This window comes from Oncorhynchus mykiss, chromosome 8, assembly GCF_057628025.1.
Source record: "Oncorhynchus mykiss isolate SJ-2025 chromosome 8, ASM5762802v1, whole genome shotgun sequence".
NCBI lineage: Eukaryota > Metazoa > Chordata > Actinopteri > Salmoniformes > Salmonidae > Oncorhynchus > Oncorhynchus mykiss.
In genome coordinates this window covers 84,823,155-84,838,616 of record NC_143029.1, presented here as the reverse complement: position 1 = coordinate 84,838,616, position 15,462 = coordinate 84,823,155, and the positions used below count along the sequence as shown (strand labels likewise).

The 15,462-nt window shown below is 45.1% G+C and overlaps 1 protein-coding gene across 6 annotated transcripts in view; it reads left to right on the top strand.

Moving 5' to 3' along the window:
* The window catches only part of LOC110530782 (rho guanine nucleotide exchange factor 18), a 49,309-nt gene continuing 33,847 nt past the window's right edge, over positions 1–15,462 (top strand). The window contains exons 1-4 of one of the 6 annotated variants that reach the window (XM_036986532.2): positions 1–386; positions 13,424–13,476; positions 13,782–13,919; positions 14,136–14,276. In XM_036986532.2, coding sequence (XP_036842427.2) covers positions 13,814–13,919; positions 14,136–14,276 — 247 coding nt within the window. In that variant the 5' untranslated portion in view covers positions 1–386; positions 13,424–13,476; positions 13,782–13,813. Of the gene's footprint in view, positions 387–13,373; positions 13,477–13,781; positions 13,920–14,135; positions 14,277–15,462 lie in introns of all 6 variants that reach the window. The other 5 variants (XM_036986533.2, XM_090182867.1, XM_090182866.1 and 2 more) reach the window with 5 other exon arrangements.

Genomic DNA, 15,462 nt, shown 5'->3' with positions numbered 1-15,462 from the left:
AAGAGAAGGACTGATACTGGAGCGTATTCATTACGCCGATTGTGTTACAAAACGATTCTTAAACGGAAGCAAACGGAACGAAACGGGGAGGGACCTACCTGAATTTATTCAATAGAAACTCTCGTCTTAGTTGCAAAACTGTTTGGACTAATGATTACACCCCTGGCTCCTTGATCCAACGCTGGACGGGAATTTTCATTGCTTCATTTTTGTTGTTGGATCACTTGTCGCATAGGAAGTGTTACTTCCCACAGTGAAATGTATGTAGCCAATACAATTGTATCACTTTCCACTGGAACTACGTAGCAGCAGATACAAAGTAAACTTATTTTATTTATTTTTATTTTACCACCGCTCGTGTTGGGCTCGAGTTGATCGAGAATGGGGTAAGAATTGGTCGAGCGGTTTGATGGCGTATTTTTGTCGTTTTATCTTTTACAGGGAAAGGACATACTTATTGTTGATGTACTCCGGCCAGGTTACAAAGCCTACAGTATGTGAAACTGGCAAAGTACATTGTTGTTCGGTTAGCTAGGTGCTACAAAAACGTTATAAAATTGGAAGCATTTGATAGCTATAATTGTAACTCATTAACTTTCCGAAAATTCCACATGTATTTTGCTAACTATGCTTTACATACGTTGTACAAACAAATGTCAAACCTTAACGCAACATTCAACCTTTACTGCAATTTGAGACTTATACGGTTGTCTCTCCAAGAAAGCTTAGATGTAAACATACACCTACTTCTCTACATACTCTACTGAGCAGAACACCTGCTGTTTACACTCCTGACTATTTCCTGTAAGTATTTAGTCAGCCACCAACTGTGCAAGTTCTCCCACTTAAAAAGATGAGAGGCCTGTAATTTTCATCATAGGTACACTTCAACTATGACAGACAAAATGAGAAAAAAAATCCAGAAAATCACATTGTAGGATTTTTTATGAATTTATTTGGAAATTATGGTGGAAAATAAGTATTTGGTCAATAACAAGTTTCTCAATACTTTGTTATATACCATTTTTTGGCAATGACAGAGGTCAAACGTTTTCTGTAAGTCTTCACAAGGTTTTCACACACTGTTGCTGGTATTTTGGCCCATTCCTCCATGCAGATCTCCTCTAGAGCAGTGATGTTTTGGGGCTGTTGCTGGGCAACACAGACTTTCAACTCCCTCCAAAGATTTTCTATGGGGCCAAACACACCGGGCGGTGTGTTTGGCATCATTGTCATGCTGAAAGACCCAGCCACGTTTCATCTTCAATATCCTAGCTGATGGAAGGAGGTTTTCACTCAAAATCTCACGATACATTGCCCCATTCATTCTTTCCTTTACGCAGAAAAACAGCCCCAAAGCATGATGTTTCCACCCCCATGCTTCACAGTAGGTATTGTGTTCTTTGGATGCAACTCAGCATTCTTTGTCCTCCAAACACGACAAGTTGAGTTTTTACCAAAAAGTTATATTTTGGTTTCATCTGACCATATGACATTCTCCCAATCTTCTTCTGGATCATCCAAATGCTCTCTAGCAAACTTCAGACGGGCCTGGACATGTACTGGCTTAAGCAGGGGGACACGTCTGGCACTGCAGGATTTGAGTCCCTGGCGGCGTAGTGTGTTACTGATGGTAGGCTTTGTTACTTTGGTCCCAGCTCTCTGCAGGTCATTCACTAGGCCCCCCCCCGTGTGGTTCTGGGATTTTTGCTCACCGTTCTTGTGAGATCTTGCGTGGAGCCCCAGATTGAGGGAGATTATCAGTGGTCTTGTATGTCTTCCATTTCCTAATAATTGCTCCCACAGTTGATTTCTTCAAACCAAGCTGCTTACCTATTGCAGATTCAGTCTTCCCAGCCTGGTGCAGGTCTACAATTTTGTTTCTGGTGTCCTTTGACAGCTCGTTGGTCTTGGCCATAGTGGAGTTTGGAGTGTGACTGTTTGAGGTTGTGGACAGGTGTCTTTTATACCGATAACAAGTTCAAACAGGTGCCATTAATACAGGTAACGAGTGGAGGACAGAGGAGAATCTTAAAGAAGAAGTTACAGGTCTGTGAGAGCCAGAAATCTTGCTTGTTCGTAGGTGAGCAAATACTTATTTTCCACCAAAATTTGCAAATAAATTCATTAAAAATCCTACAATATGATTTTCTGGATTTTTTTTCTCATTTTGTCTGTCATAGGCCTCTCTCATCTTTTTAAGTGGGAGAACTTGCACAATTGGTGGCTGACTAAATACTTTTTTGCCCCACTGTAGGTGAAGAGGTTTTACACCTGTTCAGTCACTGTGCTGGATCCTGCCTCTGTGTTGAATACAGTACAGAACATGACATTAGAAAGACAGATATTGCGCATTGTTCCTCTCCTATAATTATTTGTATTTATTGAACCTTTATTTAACTAAGGCCAAGTCAGTTAAGAAAATATTCTTATTTCCAATTACGGCCTACCCCCGGCCAAACCCGAACGGTGCTGGGCCAGTTGTGCGCTGCCCTATGGGACTCCCAATCACGGCCGGTAGTGATGCTGCCTGGATTCGAACCAGGTTCTGTAGTGATGCCTCTAGCACTGAGATGCAGTGCCTTGGACCGCTGCGCCACTCAGGAGCCCCAAGGTCAATGTGTTCTCTCTAACAAAACAGTAACATTCCATATATTCTCTCTGTTTCCATGGATTATGGCCTGTCCTGTCTCATGATCATTGTGGACCTTGCTAGGAGACCTGACACCTCTCAGATGGCACTTGAAAGTGTGTGTGTGTGTGTGTGTGTAAAAACTCTGGCCAGGCCAGCCATCAGGGAGGCTGTTTTCCCAGTCTGTCCCTGCAGAACCCCTGATGGGAGCAGGTCACATGATTATAATTAGGCCTAGATAGCTGGGCTGGGCTGGGCCACTCAAGATCATTCACCCACATCATTCTTCCCCAGCCTGAGGATTTACACTCTCACCATGAGGATTCGCTGCCACAGTCCACACACACAGAAAGAGACCAAGGGAGGGAGAGACCGGGGGAGAGTGGCGCAGCAATCTAAGGCACTGCATCTCTTGTGCTGGAGGCGTCATTACAGACCCTGGTTCGATCCCGGGCTGTATCACAACCGGCCGTGATCGGCAGTCCCATAGGGGCGGCACACAATTGACCCAGGGTTAAGGGAGGGTTTGGCCGGGGGTAGGCCGTCATTGTAAATAAGAATTTGTTCTTAACTGACTTGCCTAGTTAAATAAAGGTTAAATTAAATAAAGAATACAAAGAGAGAGAGACCTGCAGAAATATACTGTGTGTATAATGCAAAACCCCAAACAATGCACACAGACCAGAATCAGGACTATAGCCACTAGTTATCAAAATACAGAAAAGAGCTGTTAAATGCCAACACATTCCACCACAAAGCCCTCACATACAGAGATATGAACCTAGAGAAGTGTCCTCTAAGCCAGCTGGTTCTGGGGCTCTGTTCACAAACAAACCCCACAGAGTCCCCAGGATAGAAACGCATATGAGACCCAAACAAATTATGAGAAAGCAAAAAGATAACTTTTTGAGAAACTGGAAGGAATCGACCAAAAAACGGAGCAAATTGGAATGCTATCTGGACCTAAACAGAGAGTACACAGTGGCAGAATACCTGACCACTGTGACTGAACCCAAATTAACAAAATCCTTGACTATGTACAGCATTGGAGGCTCCTCAGAGGAGGAAGGGGAGGACCATCCTCAGTTAATTTCAGAAAAATGTAACTGAAACATTACAAATGTTGTCCTTTTTAGATAAAACTATACTAAGTATATTCACGTCACCAAATCATTGATTAAAACACACTGCAATGAAGGTCTACAGTAGCCTCAACAACACTCTAGGGTAGCACCATGGTGTAGCTGGAGGACAGCTAACTCCCGTCCTCCTCTGGGTACATGTCCACCCAATCGAAGGATCAGAGAATAAATCTAGTACTGAAAGCATAAGCTAGCTAGCCCTGCAGTGTATAAAATGTCGTTGACTCAAAGAGAGGGAAAGACCATAGTTGAACAGGTTTGAAGCGAGAGAGATTTCAGATTTTTTTTCACTTAGCTTGCTAATGCAGCTTGCTAGTTTAGCCTACTCAAACAGAGAGGAATGCCATGTTAGCTAGCTGGCTTTGGTTATCTAACACTGGAACATTAACAAGTAAAGGTAACCTTTTGGTTTTATTAATTTATTGTCACCGGGGCCTGCCGGTGAAACTGCTTGCTGACTGTACACTGTACTGCATGATTGTAGCGGGTTTACTAACGCGTTCTAGTAGCTATGTTGCCTTGATGTTAGCTAATATGGTGACAGTATTATGATATGAAGCTTTGGCTTGGAAAGGTATTTTCGCCTGATCACAGACAGCTGATGTGTTGTGCACTGAAGTCCACAAACGAAGGGAAAAGGTGAGAGGAGGAGGTTGCGTAGATGTGAGAAGGAATTATCCAACCATCTAAGTGATCATGCTGTTTGTACGTGTCTGCTATGAAAGTGAACTGTGTTTGCGTGTGACCAGGGGTGTATTCATTCCGCCGATTCTATTGAAAAACGTTTCTTATACAGAAGCAAATGGAACGAAATAGGGATAAATGGGGAACTGAATTTGTCCAATAGAAACTCTAGTTTGCAACTGTTGGACTAATGATTACACCCTACATCAGCTAGATGAAGGCAAGTTTGTGCAAGGCGGTACCGAATGTGTCACTGTCTGTCAACTTTATTACAAAAACATTATCTCGACCTGTGCACCTGCGCTGTAAACTTTCATTCATACTGTAGGCTAGGTTGTAGCAACCTCATAATGGGTACAGGGAAATTTGAGTATCATGTCATAGCCTAAACATCTCGATGTTACATTGACCTGGGTGAATGGAATATGAATGACAGTCATCCAATATGCTGTAATAGAAATCTTCCTCCCTCATTTTAAATGGCACAGACCACCACTGATGTACAGACTCAGTGAGCACAGCCTTGCTATTGAGGGAGGCTGCCGTAGGCGGTCCTGACTCTCAAGAGAAGACAGGCTATGTGCACACTGCCCACAAAATGAGGTGGAAACTGAGCTGCACTTCCTCACCTCCTGCCAAATGTATGACCACATTACAGACACATATTTCCCTCAGATTACACAGACCCACAAAGAATTTGAAAACAAATCAAACATTGATGAATTTCCGTATCTGTTTGGTGAAATACAGCAGTGTGCCATCACAGCAGCAAGATTTGTGGCCCGTTGCCGGAAAAGAGCAACCAGTGAAACACAAACAACATTTCATACTTCAACTACTTGCACATTGTTACAACACTGTACATAACCAATAATATAACGTTTGAAATGTCTATATTCTTTAACTTTTGTGAGTGTAATGTTTACGAGAGAGAGAGAGAGAGAGAGACTGTGAGAGAGACTGAGAGATAGAGGAGACTGTGAGAGAGAGAGAGAGGAGACAGAGAGAGAGAGAGAGAGGAGACAGAGAGCAAGAGAGAGGAGACTGTGCGAGAGAGAGGAGACTGTGAGAGAGAGAGGAGACTGTGTGAGAGAGATGGAGAGAGTGAGAGGAGACAGAGAGAGAGAGGAGACAGAGAGAGATGGAGAGAAGGAGAGAGAGAGAGGAGACTGAGAAAGAGATAGAGACAGAGAGTGTGAGAGAGGGAACAATAGAAAGAAACAGAAGGGAGAAGGAGAGATACTGTAGCTAGCTACTGTTAATCAGTAAACAGTGTGTCAAGGCCCCTGCCATGTGGGCATGAAGGGAGCATGTTGAACATTTACTAACTAATTGGAGTGTGCGGACTGTTATCAAAAGCAGTCATTATTGTAGGTGAGGGTAAACACAAAAACACTGTTTACACACTACTTTATTTTGTGTGAATGTTAACACACCATTTGTGGAAAAATGCTTTTAGAGGCTTTCGTTAATTCCCCTGGACCAGGCCAACACAGTGTGTATTTCCTGATGGGGTTAAATCAGCATTTTTGGACATAACGAAGGGTGTTCCACAGGTATCGATTGTTGGCCCGGTTCTTTTCACTATTTACATTAACAATATTGGTCTATCTGTAAAAAAAACAAACACAACTTTCACCTGTGTGCACATGACACTTTGCTGTATGTCATCGCCCCCCAGCTGACCAGGCTCTATCAGAGCTTCAATCTACCTTCATTGCCCCCCCAAGCTGACCAGGCTCTATCAGAGCTTCAATATACCTTCATTGCCCCCCCCCCAAGCTAACCAGGCTCTATCAGAGCTTCAATATACCTTCATTGCCCCCCCAAGCTGACCAGGCTCTATCAGAGCTTCAATCTACCTTCATTGCCCCCCCCAAGCTAACCAGGCTCTATCAGAGCTTCAATATACCTTCATTGCCCCCCCCAAGCTAACCAGGCTCTATCAGAGCTTCAATATACCTTCATTGCCCCCCCAAGCTGACCAGGCTCTATCAGAGCTTCAATCTACCTTCATTGCCCCCCCAAGCTAACCAGGCTCTATCAGAGCTTCAATATACCTTCATTGCCCCCCCAAGCTGACCAGGCTCCATCAGAGCTTGAATCTACCTTCATTGCCCCCAAGCTGACCAGGCTCTATCAGAGCTTCAATCTTTCAGTCAACATTCTTACCGGTTATTTAGACTATGGTGATGTCATCTATATGAATGCATCTGGCACCGTATCGAAGCCATTGGATACAGTTCATCATAGCGCATTGCGCTTTATTACGGACGACAGGTTCAGTATACATCTTTGCATTTTGTATCAGAAAGTAGGCTGGCCCTCTCGGAAGTCTCGTGTATTGATGCGTTGCGCTCGTCTTGCATAAACTTCTGCCCTACCTTACTTTATTGTTATCCTTCAGACGTATACCAGACCCGGAGTCAGGGATGACGAACCCTAGAGATCCATTCACCTAGTTAGGTCAATCTAATCAGTGTATTCTGTGTGTTTCGGAGTCATCTTTGTCCGCCTGGAGACAATCTATCTCAGATTCGGACTTAGAGTCACTGTAATTAATCTCTGAAAGTTGGCTCTGTTTGGCAGTGGGAAGTTCCCTCCCTACCAGATCTGGAAGTTGCCCTGGTGAAAGTGGGCTCTGTTCGGCAGTGGGAAGTTCCCTCCCTACCAGATCTGGAAGTTGCCCTGGTGAAAGTGGGCTCTGGTCGGCAGTGGGAAGTTCCTTCCCTACCAGATCTGGAAGTTGCCCTGGTGAAAGTGGGCTCTGGTCGGCAGTGGGAAGTTCCCTCCCTATTAGATCTGGAAGTTGCCCTGGTGAAAGTGGCTCTGGTCGGCAGTGGGAAGTTCCCTCCCTAATAGATCTGGAAGTTGCCCTGGTGAAAGTGGCTCTGGTCGGCAGTGGGAAGTTCCCTCCCTAATAGATCTGGAAGTTGCCCTGGTGAAAGTGGCTCTGGTCGGCAGTGGGAAGTTCCCTCCCTAATAGATCTGGAAGTTGCCCTGGTGAAAGTGGCTCTGGTCGGCAGTGGGAAGTTCCCTCCCTAATAGATCTGGAAGTTGCCCTGGTGAAAGTGGCTCTGGTCGGCAGTGGGAAGTTCCCTCCCTAATAGATCTGGAAGTTGCCCTGGTGAAAGTGGCTCTGGTCGGCAGTGGGAAGTTCCCTCCCTAATAGATCTGGAAGTTGCCCTGGTGAAAGTGGCTCTGGTCGGCAGTGGGAAGTTCCCTCCCTAATAGATCTGGAAGTTGCCCTGGTGAAAGTGGCTCTGGTCGGCAGTGGGAAGTTCCCTCCCTAATAGATCTGGAAGTTGCCCTGGTGAAAGTGGCTCTGGTCGGCAGTGGGAAGTTCCCTCCCTATTAGATCTGGAAGTTGCCCTGGTGAAAGTGGCTCTGGTCAGCGCTTTTAGTTGTTTTGCGCTTCTCGTGTAAAATGATCTCCACATCTCCTTAAAGGTGGATGCTAGAGGACATTTTACTGAAGAATGTTTCATGTGATTTGTGTTTTGTTTTAATGTTTAGTGTAATTGATGTTGTATTGCTGTTCATGCAGGGCTCGTCTGTTTAAAAAAAAAAAAAGGCCTTGGTGTCAGCATGAGTCCCTGACTTAGTAAAGGTTAAATGAACAAAAAGGCCTTGGTGTCAGCATGACTCAGTAAAGGTTAAATTAACAAAAAGAAGAATGCAGGGCACATTAGTCACTGCAAACAGTGATCCGTGTTTATCCACTTGTTTCTACCACTACTTCACTGCAGGCTCTGGCATGACAGGTTGATAATACAATATAGTGGTGGGGACTGACTTAGTAGAATTTAAAAAAACATGAGCTGCCACACGCCGCTGGGATCCTTGGCTGACTTGCTCGTCTAGTTCTTGTTCTGACTAACACAAAAGGGGCTAACCTGTATTTCATGCTCCACATCTTCTCCCAGTCTCCCCCTCCCTGTTCCTCCCTTCCTACCCTGTGCACTATATATAGGGAATAGGGCCTGGGAGGACAGGGTAGGAGGGGAGGAACAGGGAGGAGAGGACTGGGAGTAGGTGTGGAGCATGACATACAGGTCTGGCAGAACACGTGTTGTTTTAGCCTCTCAGCCTTAGTGATCTATCTGACAGAGCAGTGTTGTTTCTTAGCCTCGCAGCCTTAGTGATCTGTCTGATAGAGCACAGTGTTGTTTCTTAGCCTCGCAGCCTTAGTGATCTGTCTGATAGAGCACAGTGTTGTTTCTTAGCCTCGCAGCCTTAGTGATCTGTCTGACAGAGCAGTGTTGTTTCTTAGCCTCGCAGCCTTAGTGATCTGTCTGACAGAGCACAGTGTTGTTTCTTAGCCTCGCAGCGCTAGTGATCTATCTGACAGAGCACAGTGTTGTTTCTTAGCCTCGCAGCCTTAGTGATCTGTCTGACAGAGCACAGTGTTGTTTCTTAGCCTCGCAGCCTTAGTGATCTGTCTGACAGAGCAGTGTTGTTTCTTAGCCTCGCAGCCTTAGTGATCTGTCTGACAGAGCACAGTGTTGTTTCTTAGCCTCGCAGCGCTAGTGATCTATCTGACAGAGCACAGTGTTGTTTCTTAGCCTCGCAGCCTTAGTGATCTGTCTGACAGAGCACAGTGTTGTTTCTTAGCCTCGCAGCCTTAGTGATCTGTCTGACAGAGCAGTGTTGTTTCTTAGCCGCGCAGCCTTAGTGATCTGTCTGACAGAGCACAGTGTTGTTTCTTAGCCTCGCAGCCTTAGTGATCTGTCTGATAGAGCACAGTGTTGTTTCTTAGCCTCGCAGCCTTAGTGATCTGTCTGATAGAGCACAGTGTTGTTTCTTAGCCTTGCAGCCTTAGTGATCTGTCTGACAGAGCACAGTGTTGTTTCTTAGCCTCGCAGCGCTAGTGATCTATCTGACAGAGCACAGTGTTGTTTCTTAGCCTCGCAGCCTTAGTGATCTGTCTGACAGAGCACAGTGTTGTTTCTTAGCCTCGCAGCCTTAGTGATCTGTCTGACAGAGCAGTGTTGTTTCTTAGCCTCACAGCCTTAGTGATCTGTCTGACAGAGCACAGTGTTGTTTCTTAGCCTCACAGCCTTAGTGATCTGTCTGACAGAGCACAGTGTTGTTTCTTAGCCTCACAGCCTTAGTGATCTGTCTGACAGAGCACAGTGTTGTTTCTTAGCCTCACAGCCTTAGTGATCTGTCTGACAGAGCACAGTGTTGTTTCTTAGCCTCACAGCCTTAGTGATCTGTCTGACAGAGCACAGTGTTGTTTCTTAGCCTCACAGCCTTAGTGATCTGTCTGACAGAGCACAGTGTTGTTTCTTAGCCTCACAGCCTTAGTGATCTGTCTGACAGAGCACAGTGTTGTTTCTTAGCCTCACAGCCTTAGTGATCTGTCTGACAGAGCACAGTGTTGTTTCTTAGCCTCACAGCCTTAGTGATCTGTCTGACAGAGCACAGTGTTGTTTCTTAGCCTCGCAGCCTTAGTGATCTGTCTGACAGAGCACAGTGTTGTTTCTTAGCCTCGCAGCCTTAGTGATCTGTCTGACAGAGCACAGTGTTGTTTCTTAGCCTCGCAGCCTTAGTGATCTGTCTGACAGAGCAGTGTTGTTTCTTAGCCTCGCAGCCTTAGTGATCTGTCTGATAGAGCAGTGTTGTTTCTTAGCCTCGCAGCCTTAGTGATCTGTCTGATAGAGCACAGTGTTGTTTCTTAGCCTTGCAGCCTTAGTGATCTGTCTGATAGAGCACAGTGTTGTTTCTTAGCCTCGCAGCCTTAGTGATCTGTCTGATAGAGCACAGTGTTGTTTCTTAGCCTTGCAGCCTTAGTGATCTGTCTGACAGAGCACAGTGTTGTTTCTTAGCCTCGCAGTCTTAGTGATCTGTCTGACAGAGCACAGTGTTGTTTCTTAGCCTCGCAGCCTTAGTGATCTGTCTGACAGAGCACATTGTTGTTTCTTAGCCTTGCAGCCTTAGTGATCTGTCTGACAGAGCACAGTGTTGTTTCTTAGCCTCGCAGCCTTAGTGATCTGTCTGACAGAGCACAGTGTTGTTTCTTAGCCTCGCAGCCTTAGTGATCTGTCTGACAGAGCACAGTGTTGTTTCTTAGCCTCACAGCCTTAGTGATCTGTCTGACAGAGCACAGTGTTGTTTCTTAGCCTCGCAGCCTTAGTGATCTGTCTGACAGAGCACAGTGTTGTTTCTTAGCCTTGCAGCCTTAGTGATCTGTCTGACAGAGCACAGTGTTGTTTCTTAGCCTCGCAGCCTTAGTGATCTGTCTGACAGAGCACAGTGTTGCTTCTTAGCCTCGCAGCCTTAGTGATCTGTCTGACAGAGCACAGTGTTGTTTCTTAGCCTTGCAGCCTTAGTGATCTGTCTGACAGAGCACAGTGTTGTTTCTTAGCCTCACAGCCTTAGTGATCTGTCTGACAGAGCACAGTGTTGTTTCTTAGCCTCGCAGCCTTAGTGATCTGTCTGACAGAGCACAGTGTTGTTTCTTAGCCTCACAGCCTTAGTGATCTGTCTGACAGAGCACAGTGTTGTTTCTTAGCCTCGCAGCCTTAGTGATCTGTCTGACAGAGCACAGTGTTGTTTCTTAGCCTTGCAGCCTTAGTGATCTGTCTGACAGAGCACAGTGTTGTTTCTTAGCCTCGCAGCCTTAGTGATCTGTCTGACAGAGCACAGTGTTGTTTCTTAGCCTCGCAGCCTTAGTGATCTGTCTGACAGAGCACAGTGTTGTTTCTTAGCCTTGCAGCCTTAGTGATCTGTCTGACAGAGCACAGTGTTGTTTCTTAGCCTCACAGCCTTAGTGATCTGTCTGACAGAGCACAGTGTTGTTTCTTAGCCTCGCAGCCTTAGTGATCTGTCTGACAGAGCACAGTGTTGTTTCTTAGCCTCGCAGCCTTAGTGATCTGTCTGACAGAGCACAGTGTTGTTTCTTAGCCTCGCAGCCTTAGTGATCTGTCTGACAGAGCACAGTGTTGTTTCTTAGCCTCGCAGCCTTAGTGATCTGTCTGACAGAGCACAGTGTTGTTTCTTAGCCTCGCAGCCTTAGTGATCTGTCTGACAGAGCACAGTGTTGTTTCTTAGCCTCACAGCCTTAGTGATCTGTCTGACAGAGCACAGTGTTGTTTCTTAGCCTCGCAGCCTTAGTGATCTGTCTGACAGAGCACAGTGTTGTTTCTTAGCCTTGCAGCCTTAGTGATCTGTCTGACAGAGCACAGTGTTGTTTCTTAGCCTCGCAGCCTTAGTGATCTGTCTGATAGAGCACAGTGTTGTTTCTTAGCCTTGCAGCCTTAGTGATCTGTCTGACAGAGCACAGTGTTGTTTCTTAGCCTCGCAGCCTTAGTGATCTGTCTGACAGAGCACAGTGTTGTTTCTTAGCCTTGCAGCCTTAGTGATCTGTCTGACAGACGTTTACGTGAATGGTTCGCTGCACAGATAGCACAGCGGTAATCAATCTGCTATTTACAAGGCTAATTGTTTCTTGATGTACTGTACTGCAGGAAGTAACCGTGTCTGTCTGGGTACTTAACCTCTGGCTCACCTGTTATCGGGACTCTGTCTTTATTACCCAGCTGTGTATTACACACACACACACACACACACACATACACACACACACACACACACACACACAGACATATAGCAAGTGGGTTACTTTTCTCTACATTACTGTAGAGCACACTAGAGTACAGTATACTGTACTGAACTCTTCTGTGATGTCCTGTCCTATCTTGTGAAACATAAACGTCTATGATTGATTGGTTCTGGTCTGGTCTGGACCAACCAAATGTGGTCTTGTTTGGGGGCCGAGTTCATTAGAAAAATAGCCCGTGTGTAGAATAATACCCAAATATGCAAAAAAAAAAAAAAAAAAAGGATATTGCATATTTCTACCTTTTTTTTGTGTACCTTTTCAGGAAACGTCACCTTGATGAGAATAATATTAATATCCATCATTATGCATTTTTTGTGTAGTACAGATCACGGACCCATGGTGTAATTCTGTTACCGGATGTACATCCACTTCATCTACTGTAGTTCAATAACCCAAAATATATTTGTTCAAAGTCCAGGTGTGATGTCATAGCTGACAGCCAGTTCTTTCTGCAGATTTCTTGACATCTTAAGTTTTTTGGTGGAAAATGCAAAAAATGCACAAAAAAAAATAAATGAATATGATCTTTCTACCACATATTTGATGTACGACATTTGTTTATGAAACATCTATGTAAGTCTTAAAAAAGTGTTTATGAAGGCTTCATTAAGTTTATTTCATTTCTTGCAATTTAGTTGACAGGGACAGTGCACAATATCCAAAGTTAGTAGAAGTATTTTTCCTATGTCCTGCTATGTCTTGTGCGAATGCTCATTTTCTCGCTCTCTTTCTCGCTCTCTTTCTCGCTCTCTTTCTCGCTCGCTCTCTCTCGCTCTCTCTCTCTTTCTCTCGCTCTCTCTCTCTTTCTCTCGCTCTCTCGCTCTCTCACTCGCTCTCGCTCTCTTTCTCTCTCTTTCTCTCTCTTTCTCTCTCTTTCTCTCACTCTCTCTCTCGCTCTCTCACTCGCTCTCTCTCGCGCTCTCTCTCTCTTTCTCTCGCTCTCTCGCTCTCTCACTCGCTCTCGCTCTCTTTCTCTCTCTTTCTCTCTCTTTCTCTCTCTTTCTCTCACTCTCTCTCTCGCTCTCTCACTCGCTCTCTCTCGCGCTCTCTTTCTCTCACTCTCTCGCTCTCACTCTCGCTCTCACTATCGCTCTCGCTCTCTCTCTCTCTCGCTCTCTCACTCGCTCTCTCTCTCGCTCTCTCGCTCTCTCGCTCTCTCTCCTGTCATGTGTCTCATCTGTAAGCCTCTCGTGCCGTCAGTCTGTCAAACCAGTTTTCTCTTATTTACCTTTTTAGTTTTCACACCACTGCCTTTCTTTCTGTTCTGTGACATAAAACCGTCTGTCAGGATTCAACACCATCTGATCCTCTCTTCCTGTCGGGTGGTTTTGTACACAGGCTTTTGATCGTTCCAAGAAATCAACAGTAGAAACAAGTTTCACACGACCAAGGTGAGTCGATCTCTCTGTATTCCGATCGACTGCCCTTCTGAATATTATGTTAATGTAAATATGTCTAAACATGTCAAATTTACAGCAGGCCACAAAAAAATTAAACTGTGTCTTTACATGAAACCAGACTGCCAGGACAGTGGAATTGTGACCTGGCCATGTTTCTACTCAATAGCTTTACAAGTTAGCATTTAAATAATCTCTCTCTCTTTTTTCTCTTTCTTTCTTTTGCTCTCTTCTTTCTTTTTCTTTCTTTCTTTTCTTTCTGCGTTTCCGCCACATGAACTCCACTGCTAACACCGTAGTCCCATCCTGACCTTTAACCTCCAGATAACACATGGATGACCTGGATGCTGTCAGAGGACTGTCTCCCCGGCCTGCTCCTCCTCCTGAGGACTCGGTGTCCCTCTCCACGTCCTCCACAGACACCATCAACTTGGAAGGTACGTCACCTGGTTGCTTGCTGTAATAATAGGGGAATCTGAGCTAGAGCCTAGGCATTACTTTGGAGAGCTAATGCAAGTCTCCAGGTCTCAAATCAAGTGGGTGTGGTCAACCAAACCACCTTCATTCCAATATGGCCGTCACCCATTTCATTGTTGATGCCCAACAGATGACCAAGTGTTATTAAGGCTGTGTGTGTTATTGGGTGTGTATAGATGGCCACTACTCTGCCCTACGAGCGGAGCTGGAGGCTGATGCTCAGGACTTGGAGGGAGAGTCCTGGAGTGTTGCTGTGGACCAGCAGCACATAAACAGCCTCCACCAAGACGCTGTAAAGAGGCAAGATGTCATCTACGGTAAGAACATACAGTACTGGAGCTGGATATGAGGGTGGATGATGTTATCTGCAAAAGGCCTGTGTGGAGGGTGATGAGACTGAGGATAATGACTACTACAATTATGCTGATAATGGGCACCTTCGACATTGTAGCCAACTTAAAAGACGAGTTGAGACTGACTGATCTACAAATCATCAAGTAACTACTCAATAATATTTCTAGATCAGTCAGTCCCAAGATGCATCACAGCTTTGATGTTTACTTACACTAAGTTGACTATGCCTTTAAACAGCTTGGAAAATTCCAGAAAATTATGTCATGGCTTTAGAAGCTTCTGATAGGCTAATTGACATAATTTCAGTCAATTCAAGGTGTACCTGTGGATGTATTTCAAGGCCTACCTTTAAACTCAGTGCCTCTCTGCTTGACATCAATGGAAAATCAAAAGAAATCATCCAAGAAAAAATAAGAAGAAAAAGAAAAACCAAGAAAAATAATTGTAGACCTCCACAAGTATGGTTCATCCTTGGGAGCAACTGCTCCAAAACTGTCATAAAAAAAGACAGACTACGGTTAGCAACTGCACTTACTTTTTGGAGAAATGTCCTCTGGTCTGATGAAACAAAAATAGAACTGTTTGGCCATAATGACCATCGTTATGTTTGGAGGAAAAAGGGGGTGGCTTGTAAGCCGAAGAACACCATCCCAACTGTGAATCACGGGACGGGGGTGGCAGCATCATGTTGTGGGGGTGCTTTGCTGCAGGAGGGACTGGTGCACTTCACAAAATAGATGGCATCATGAGGAAAGACAATTATGTGGATATATTAAAGCGACATCTCAAGACATCAGTCAGGAAGTTAAAGCTTGGCCGCAAATGGGTCTTCCAAATGGACAATGACCCCAAGCATACTTCCAAAGTTGTGGCAAAATGGCTTAAGGACAACAAAGTCAAGGTATTGGAGTGGCCATCACAAAGCCCTGACCTCAATCCCATAGAAAATTTGTGGGCAGAACTGAAAAAGAGTGTACGGGCATGGAGGCCTACAAACCTGACTCAGTTACACCAGCTCTGTCAGGAGGAATGGGCCACAATTCATCCAACTTATTGTGGGAAGCTTGTGGAAGGCTACAGTGCCTTGCGAAAGTATTCGGCCCCCTTGAACTTTGCGACCTTTTGCCACATTTCAGGCTTCAAACATAA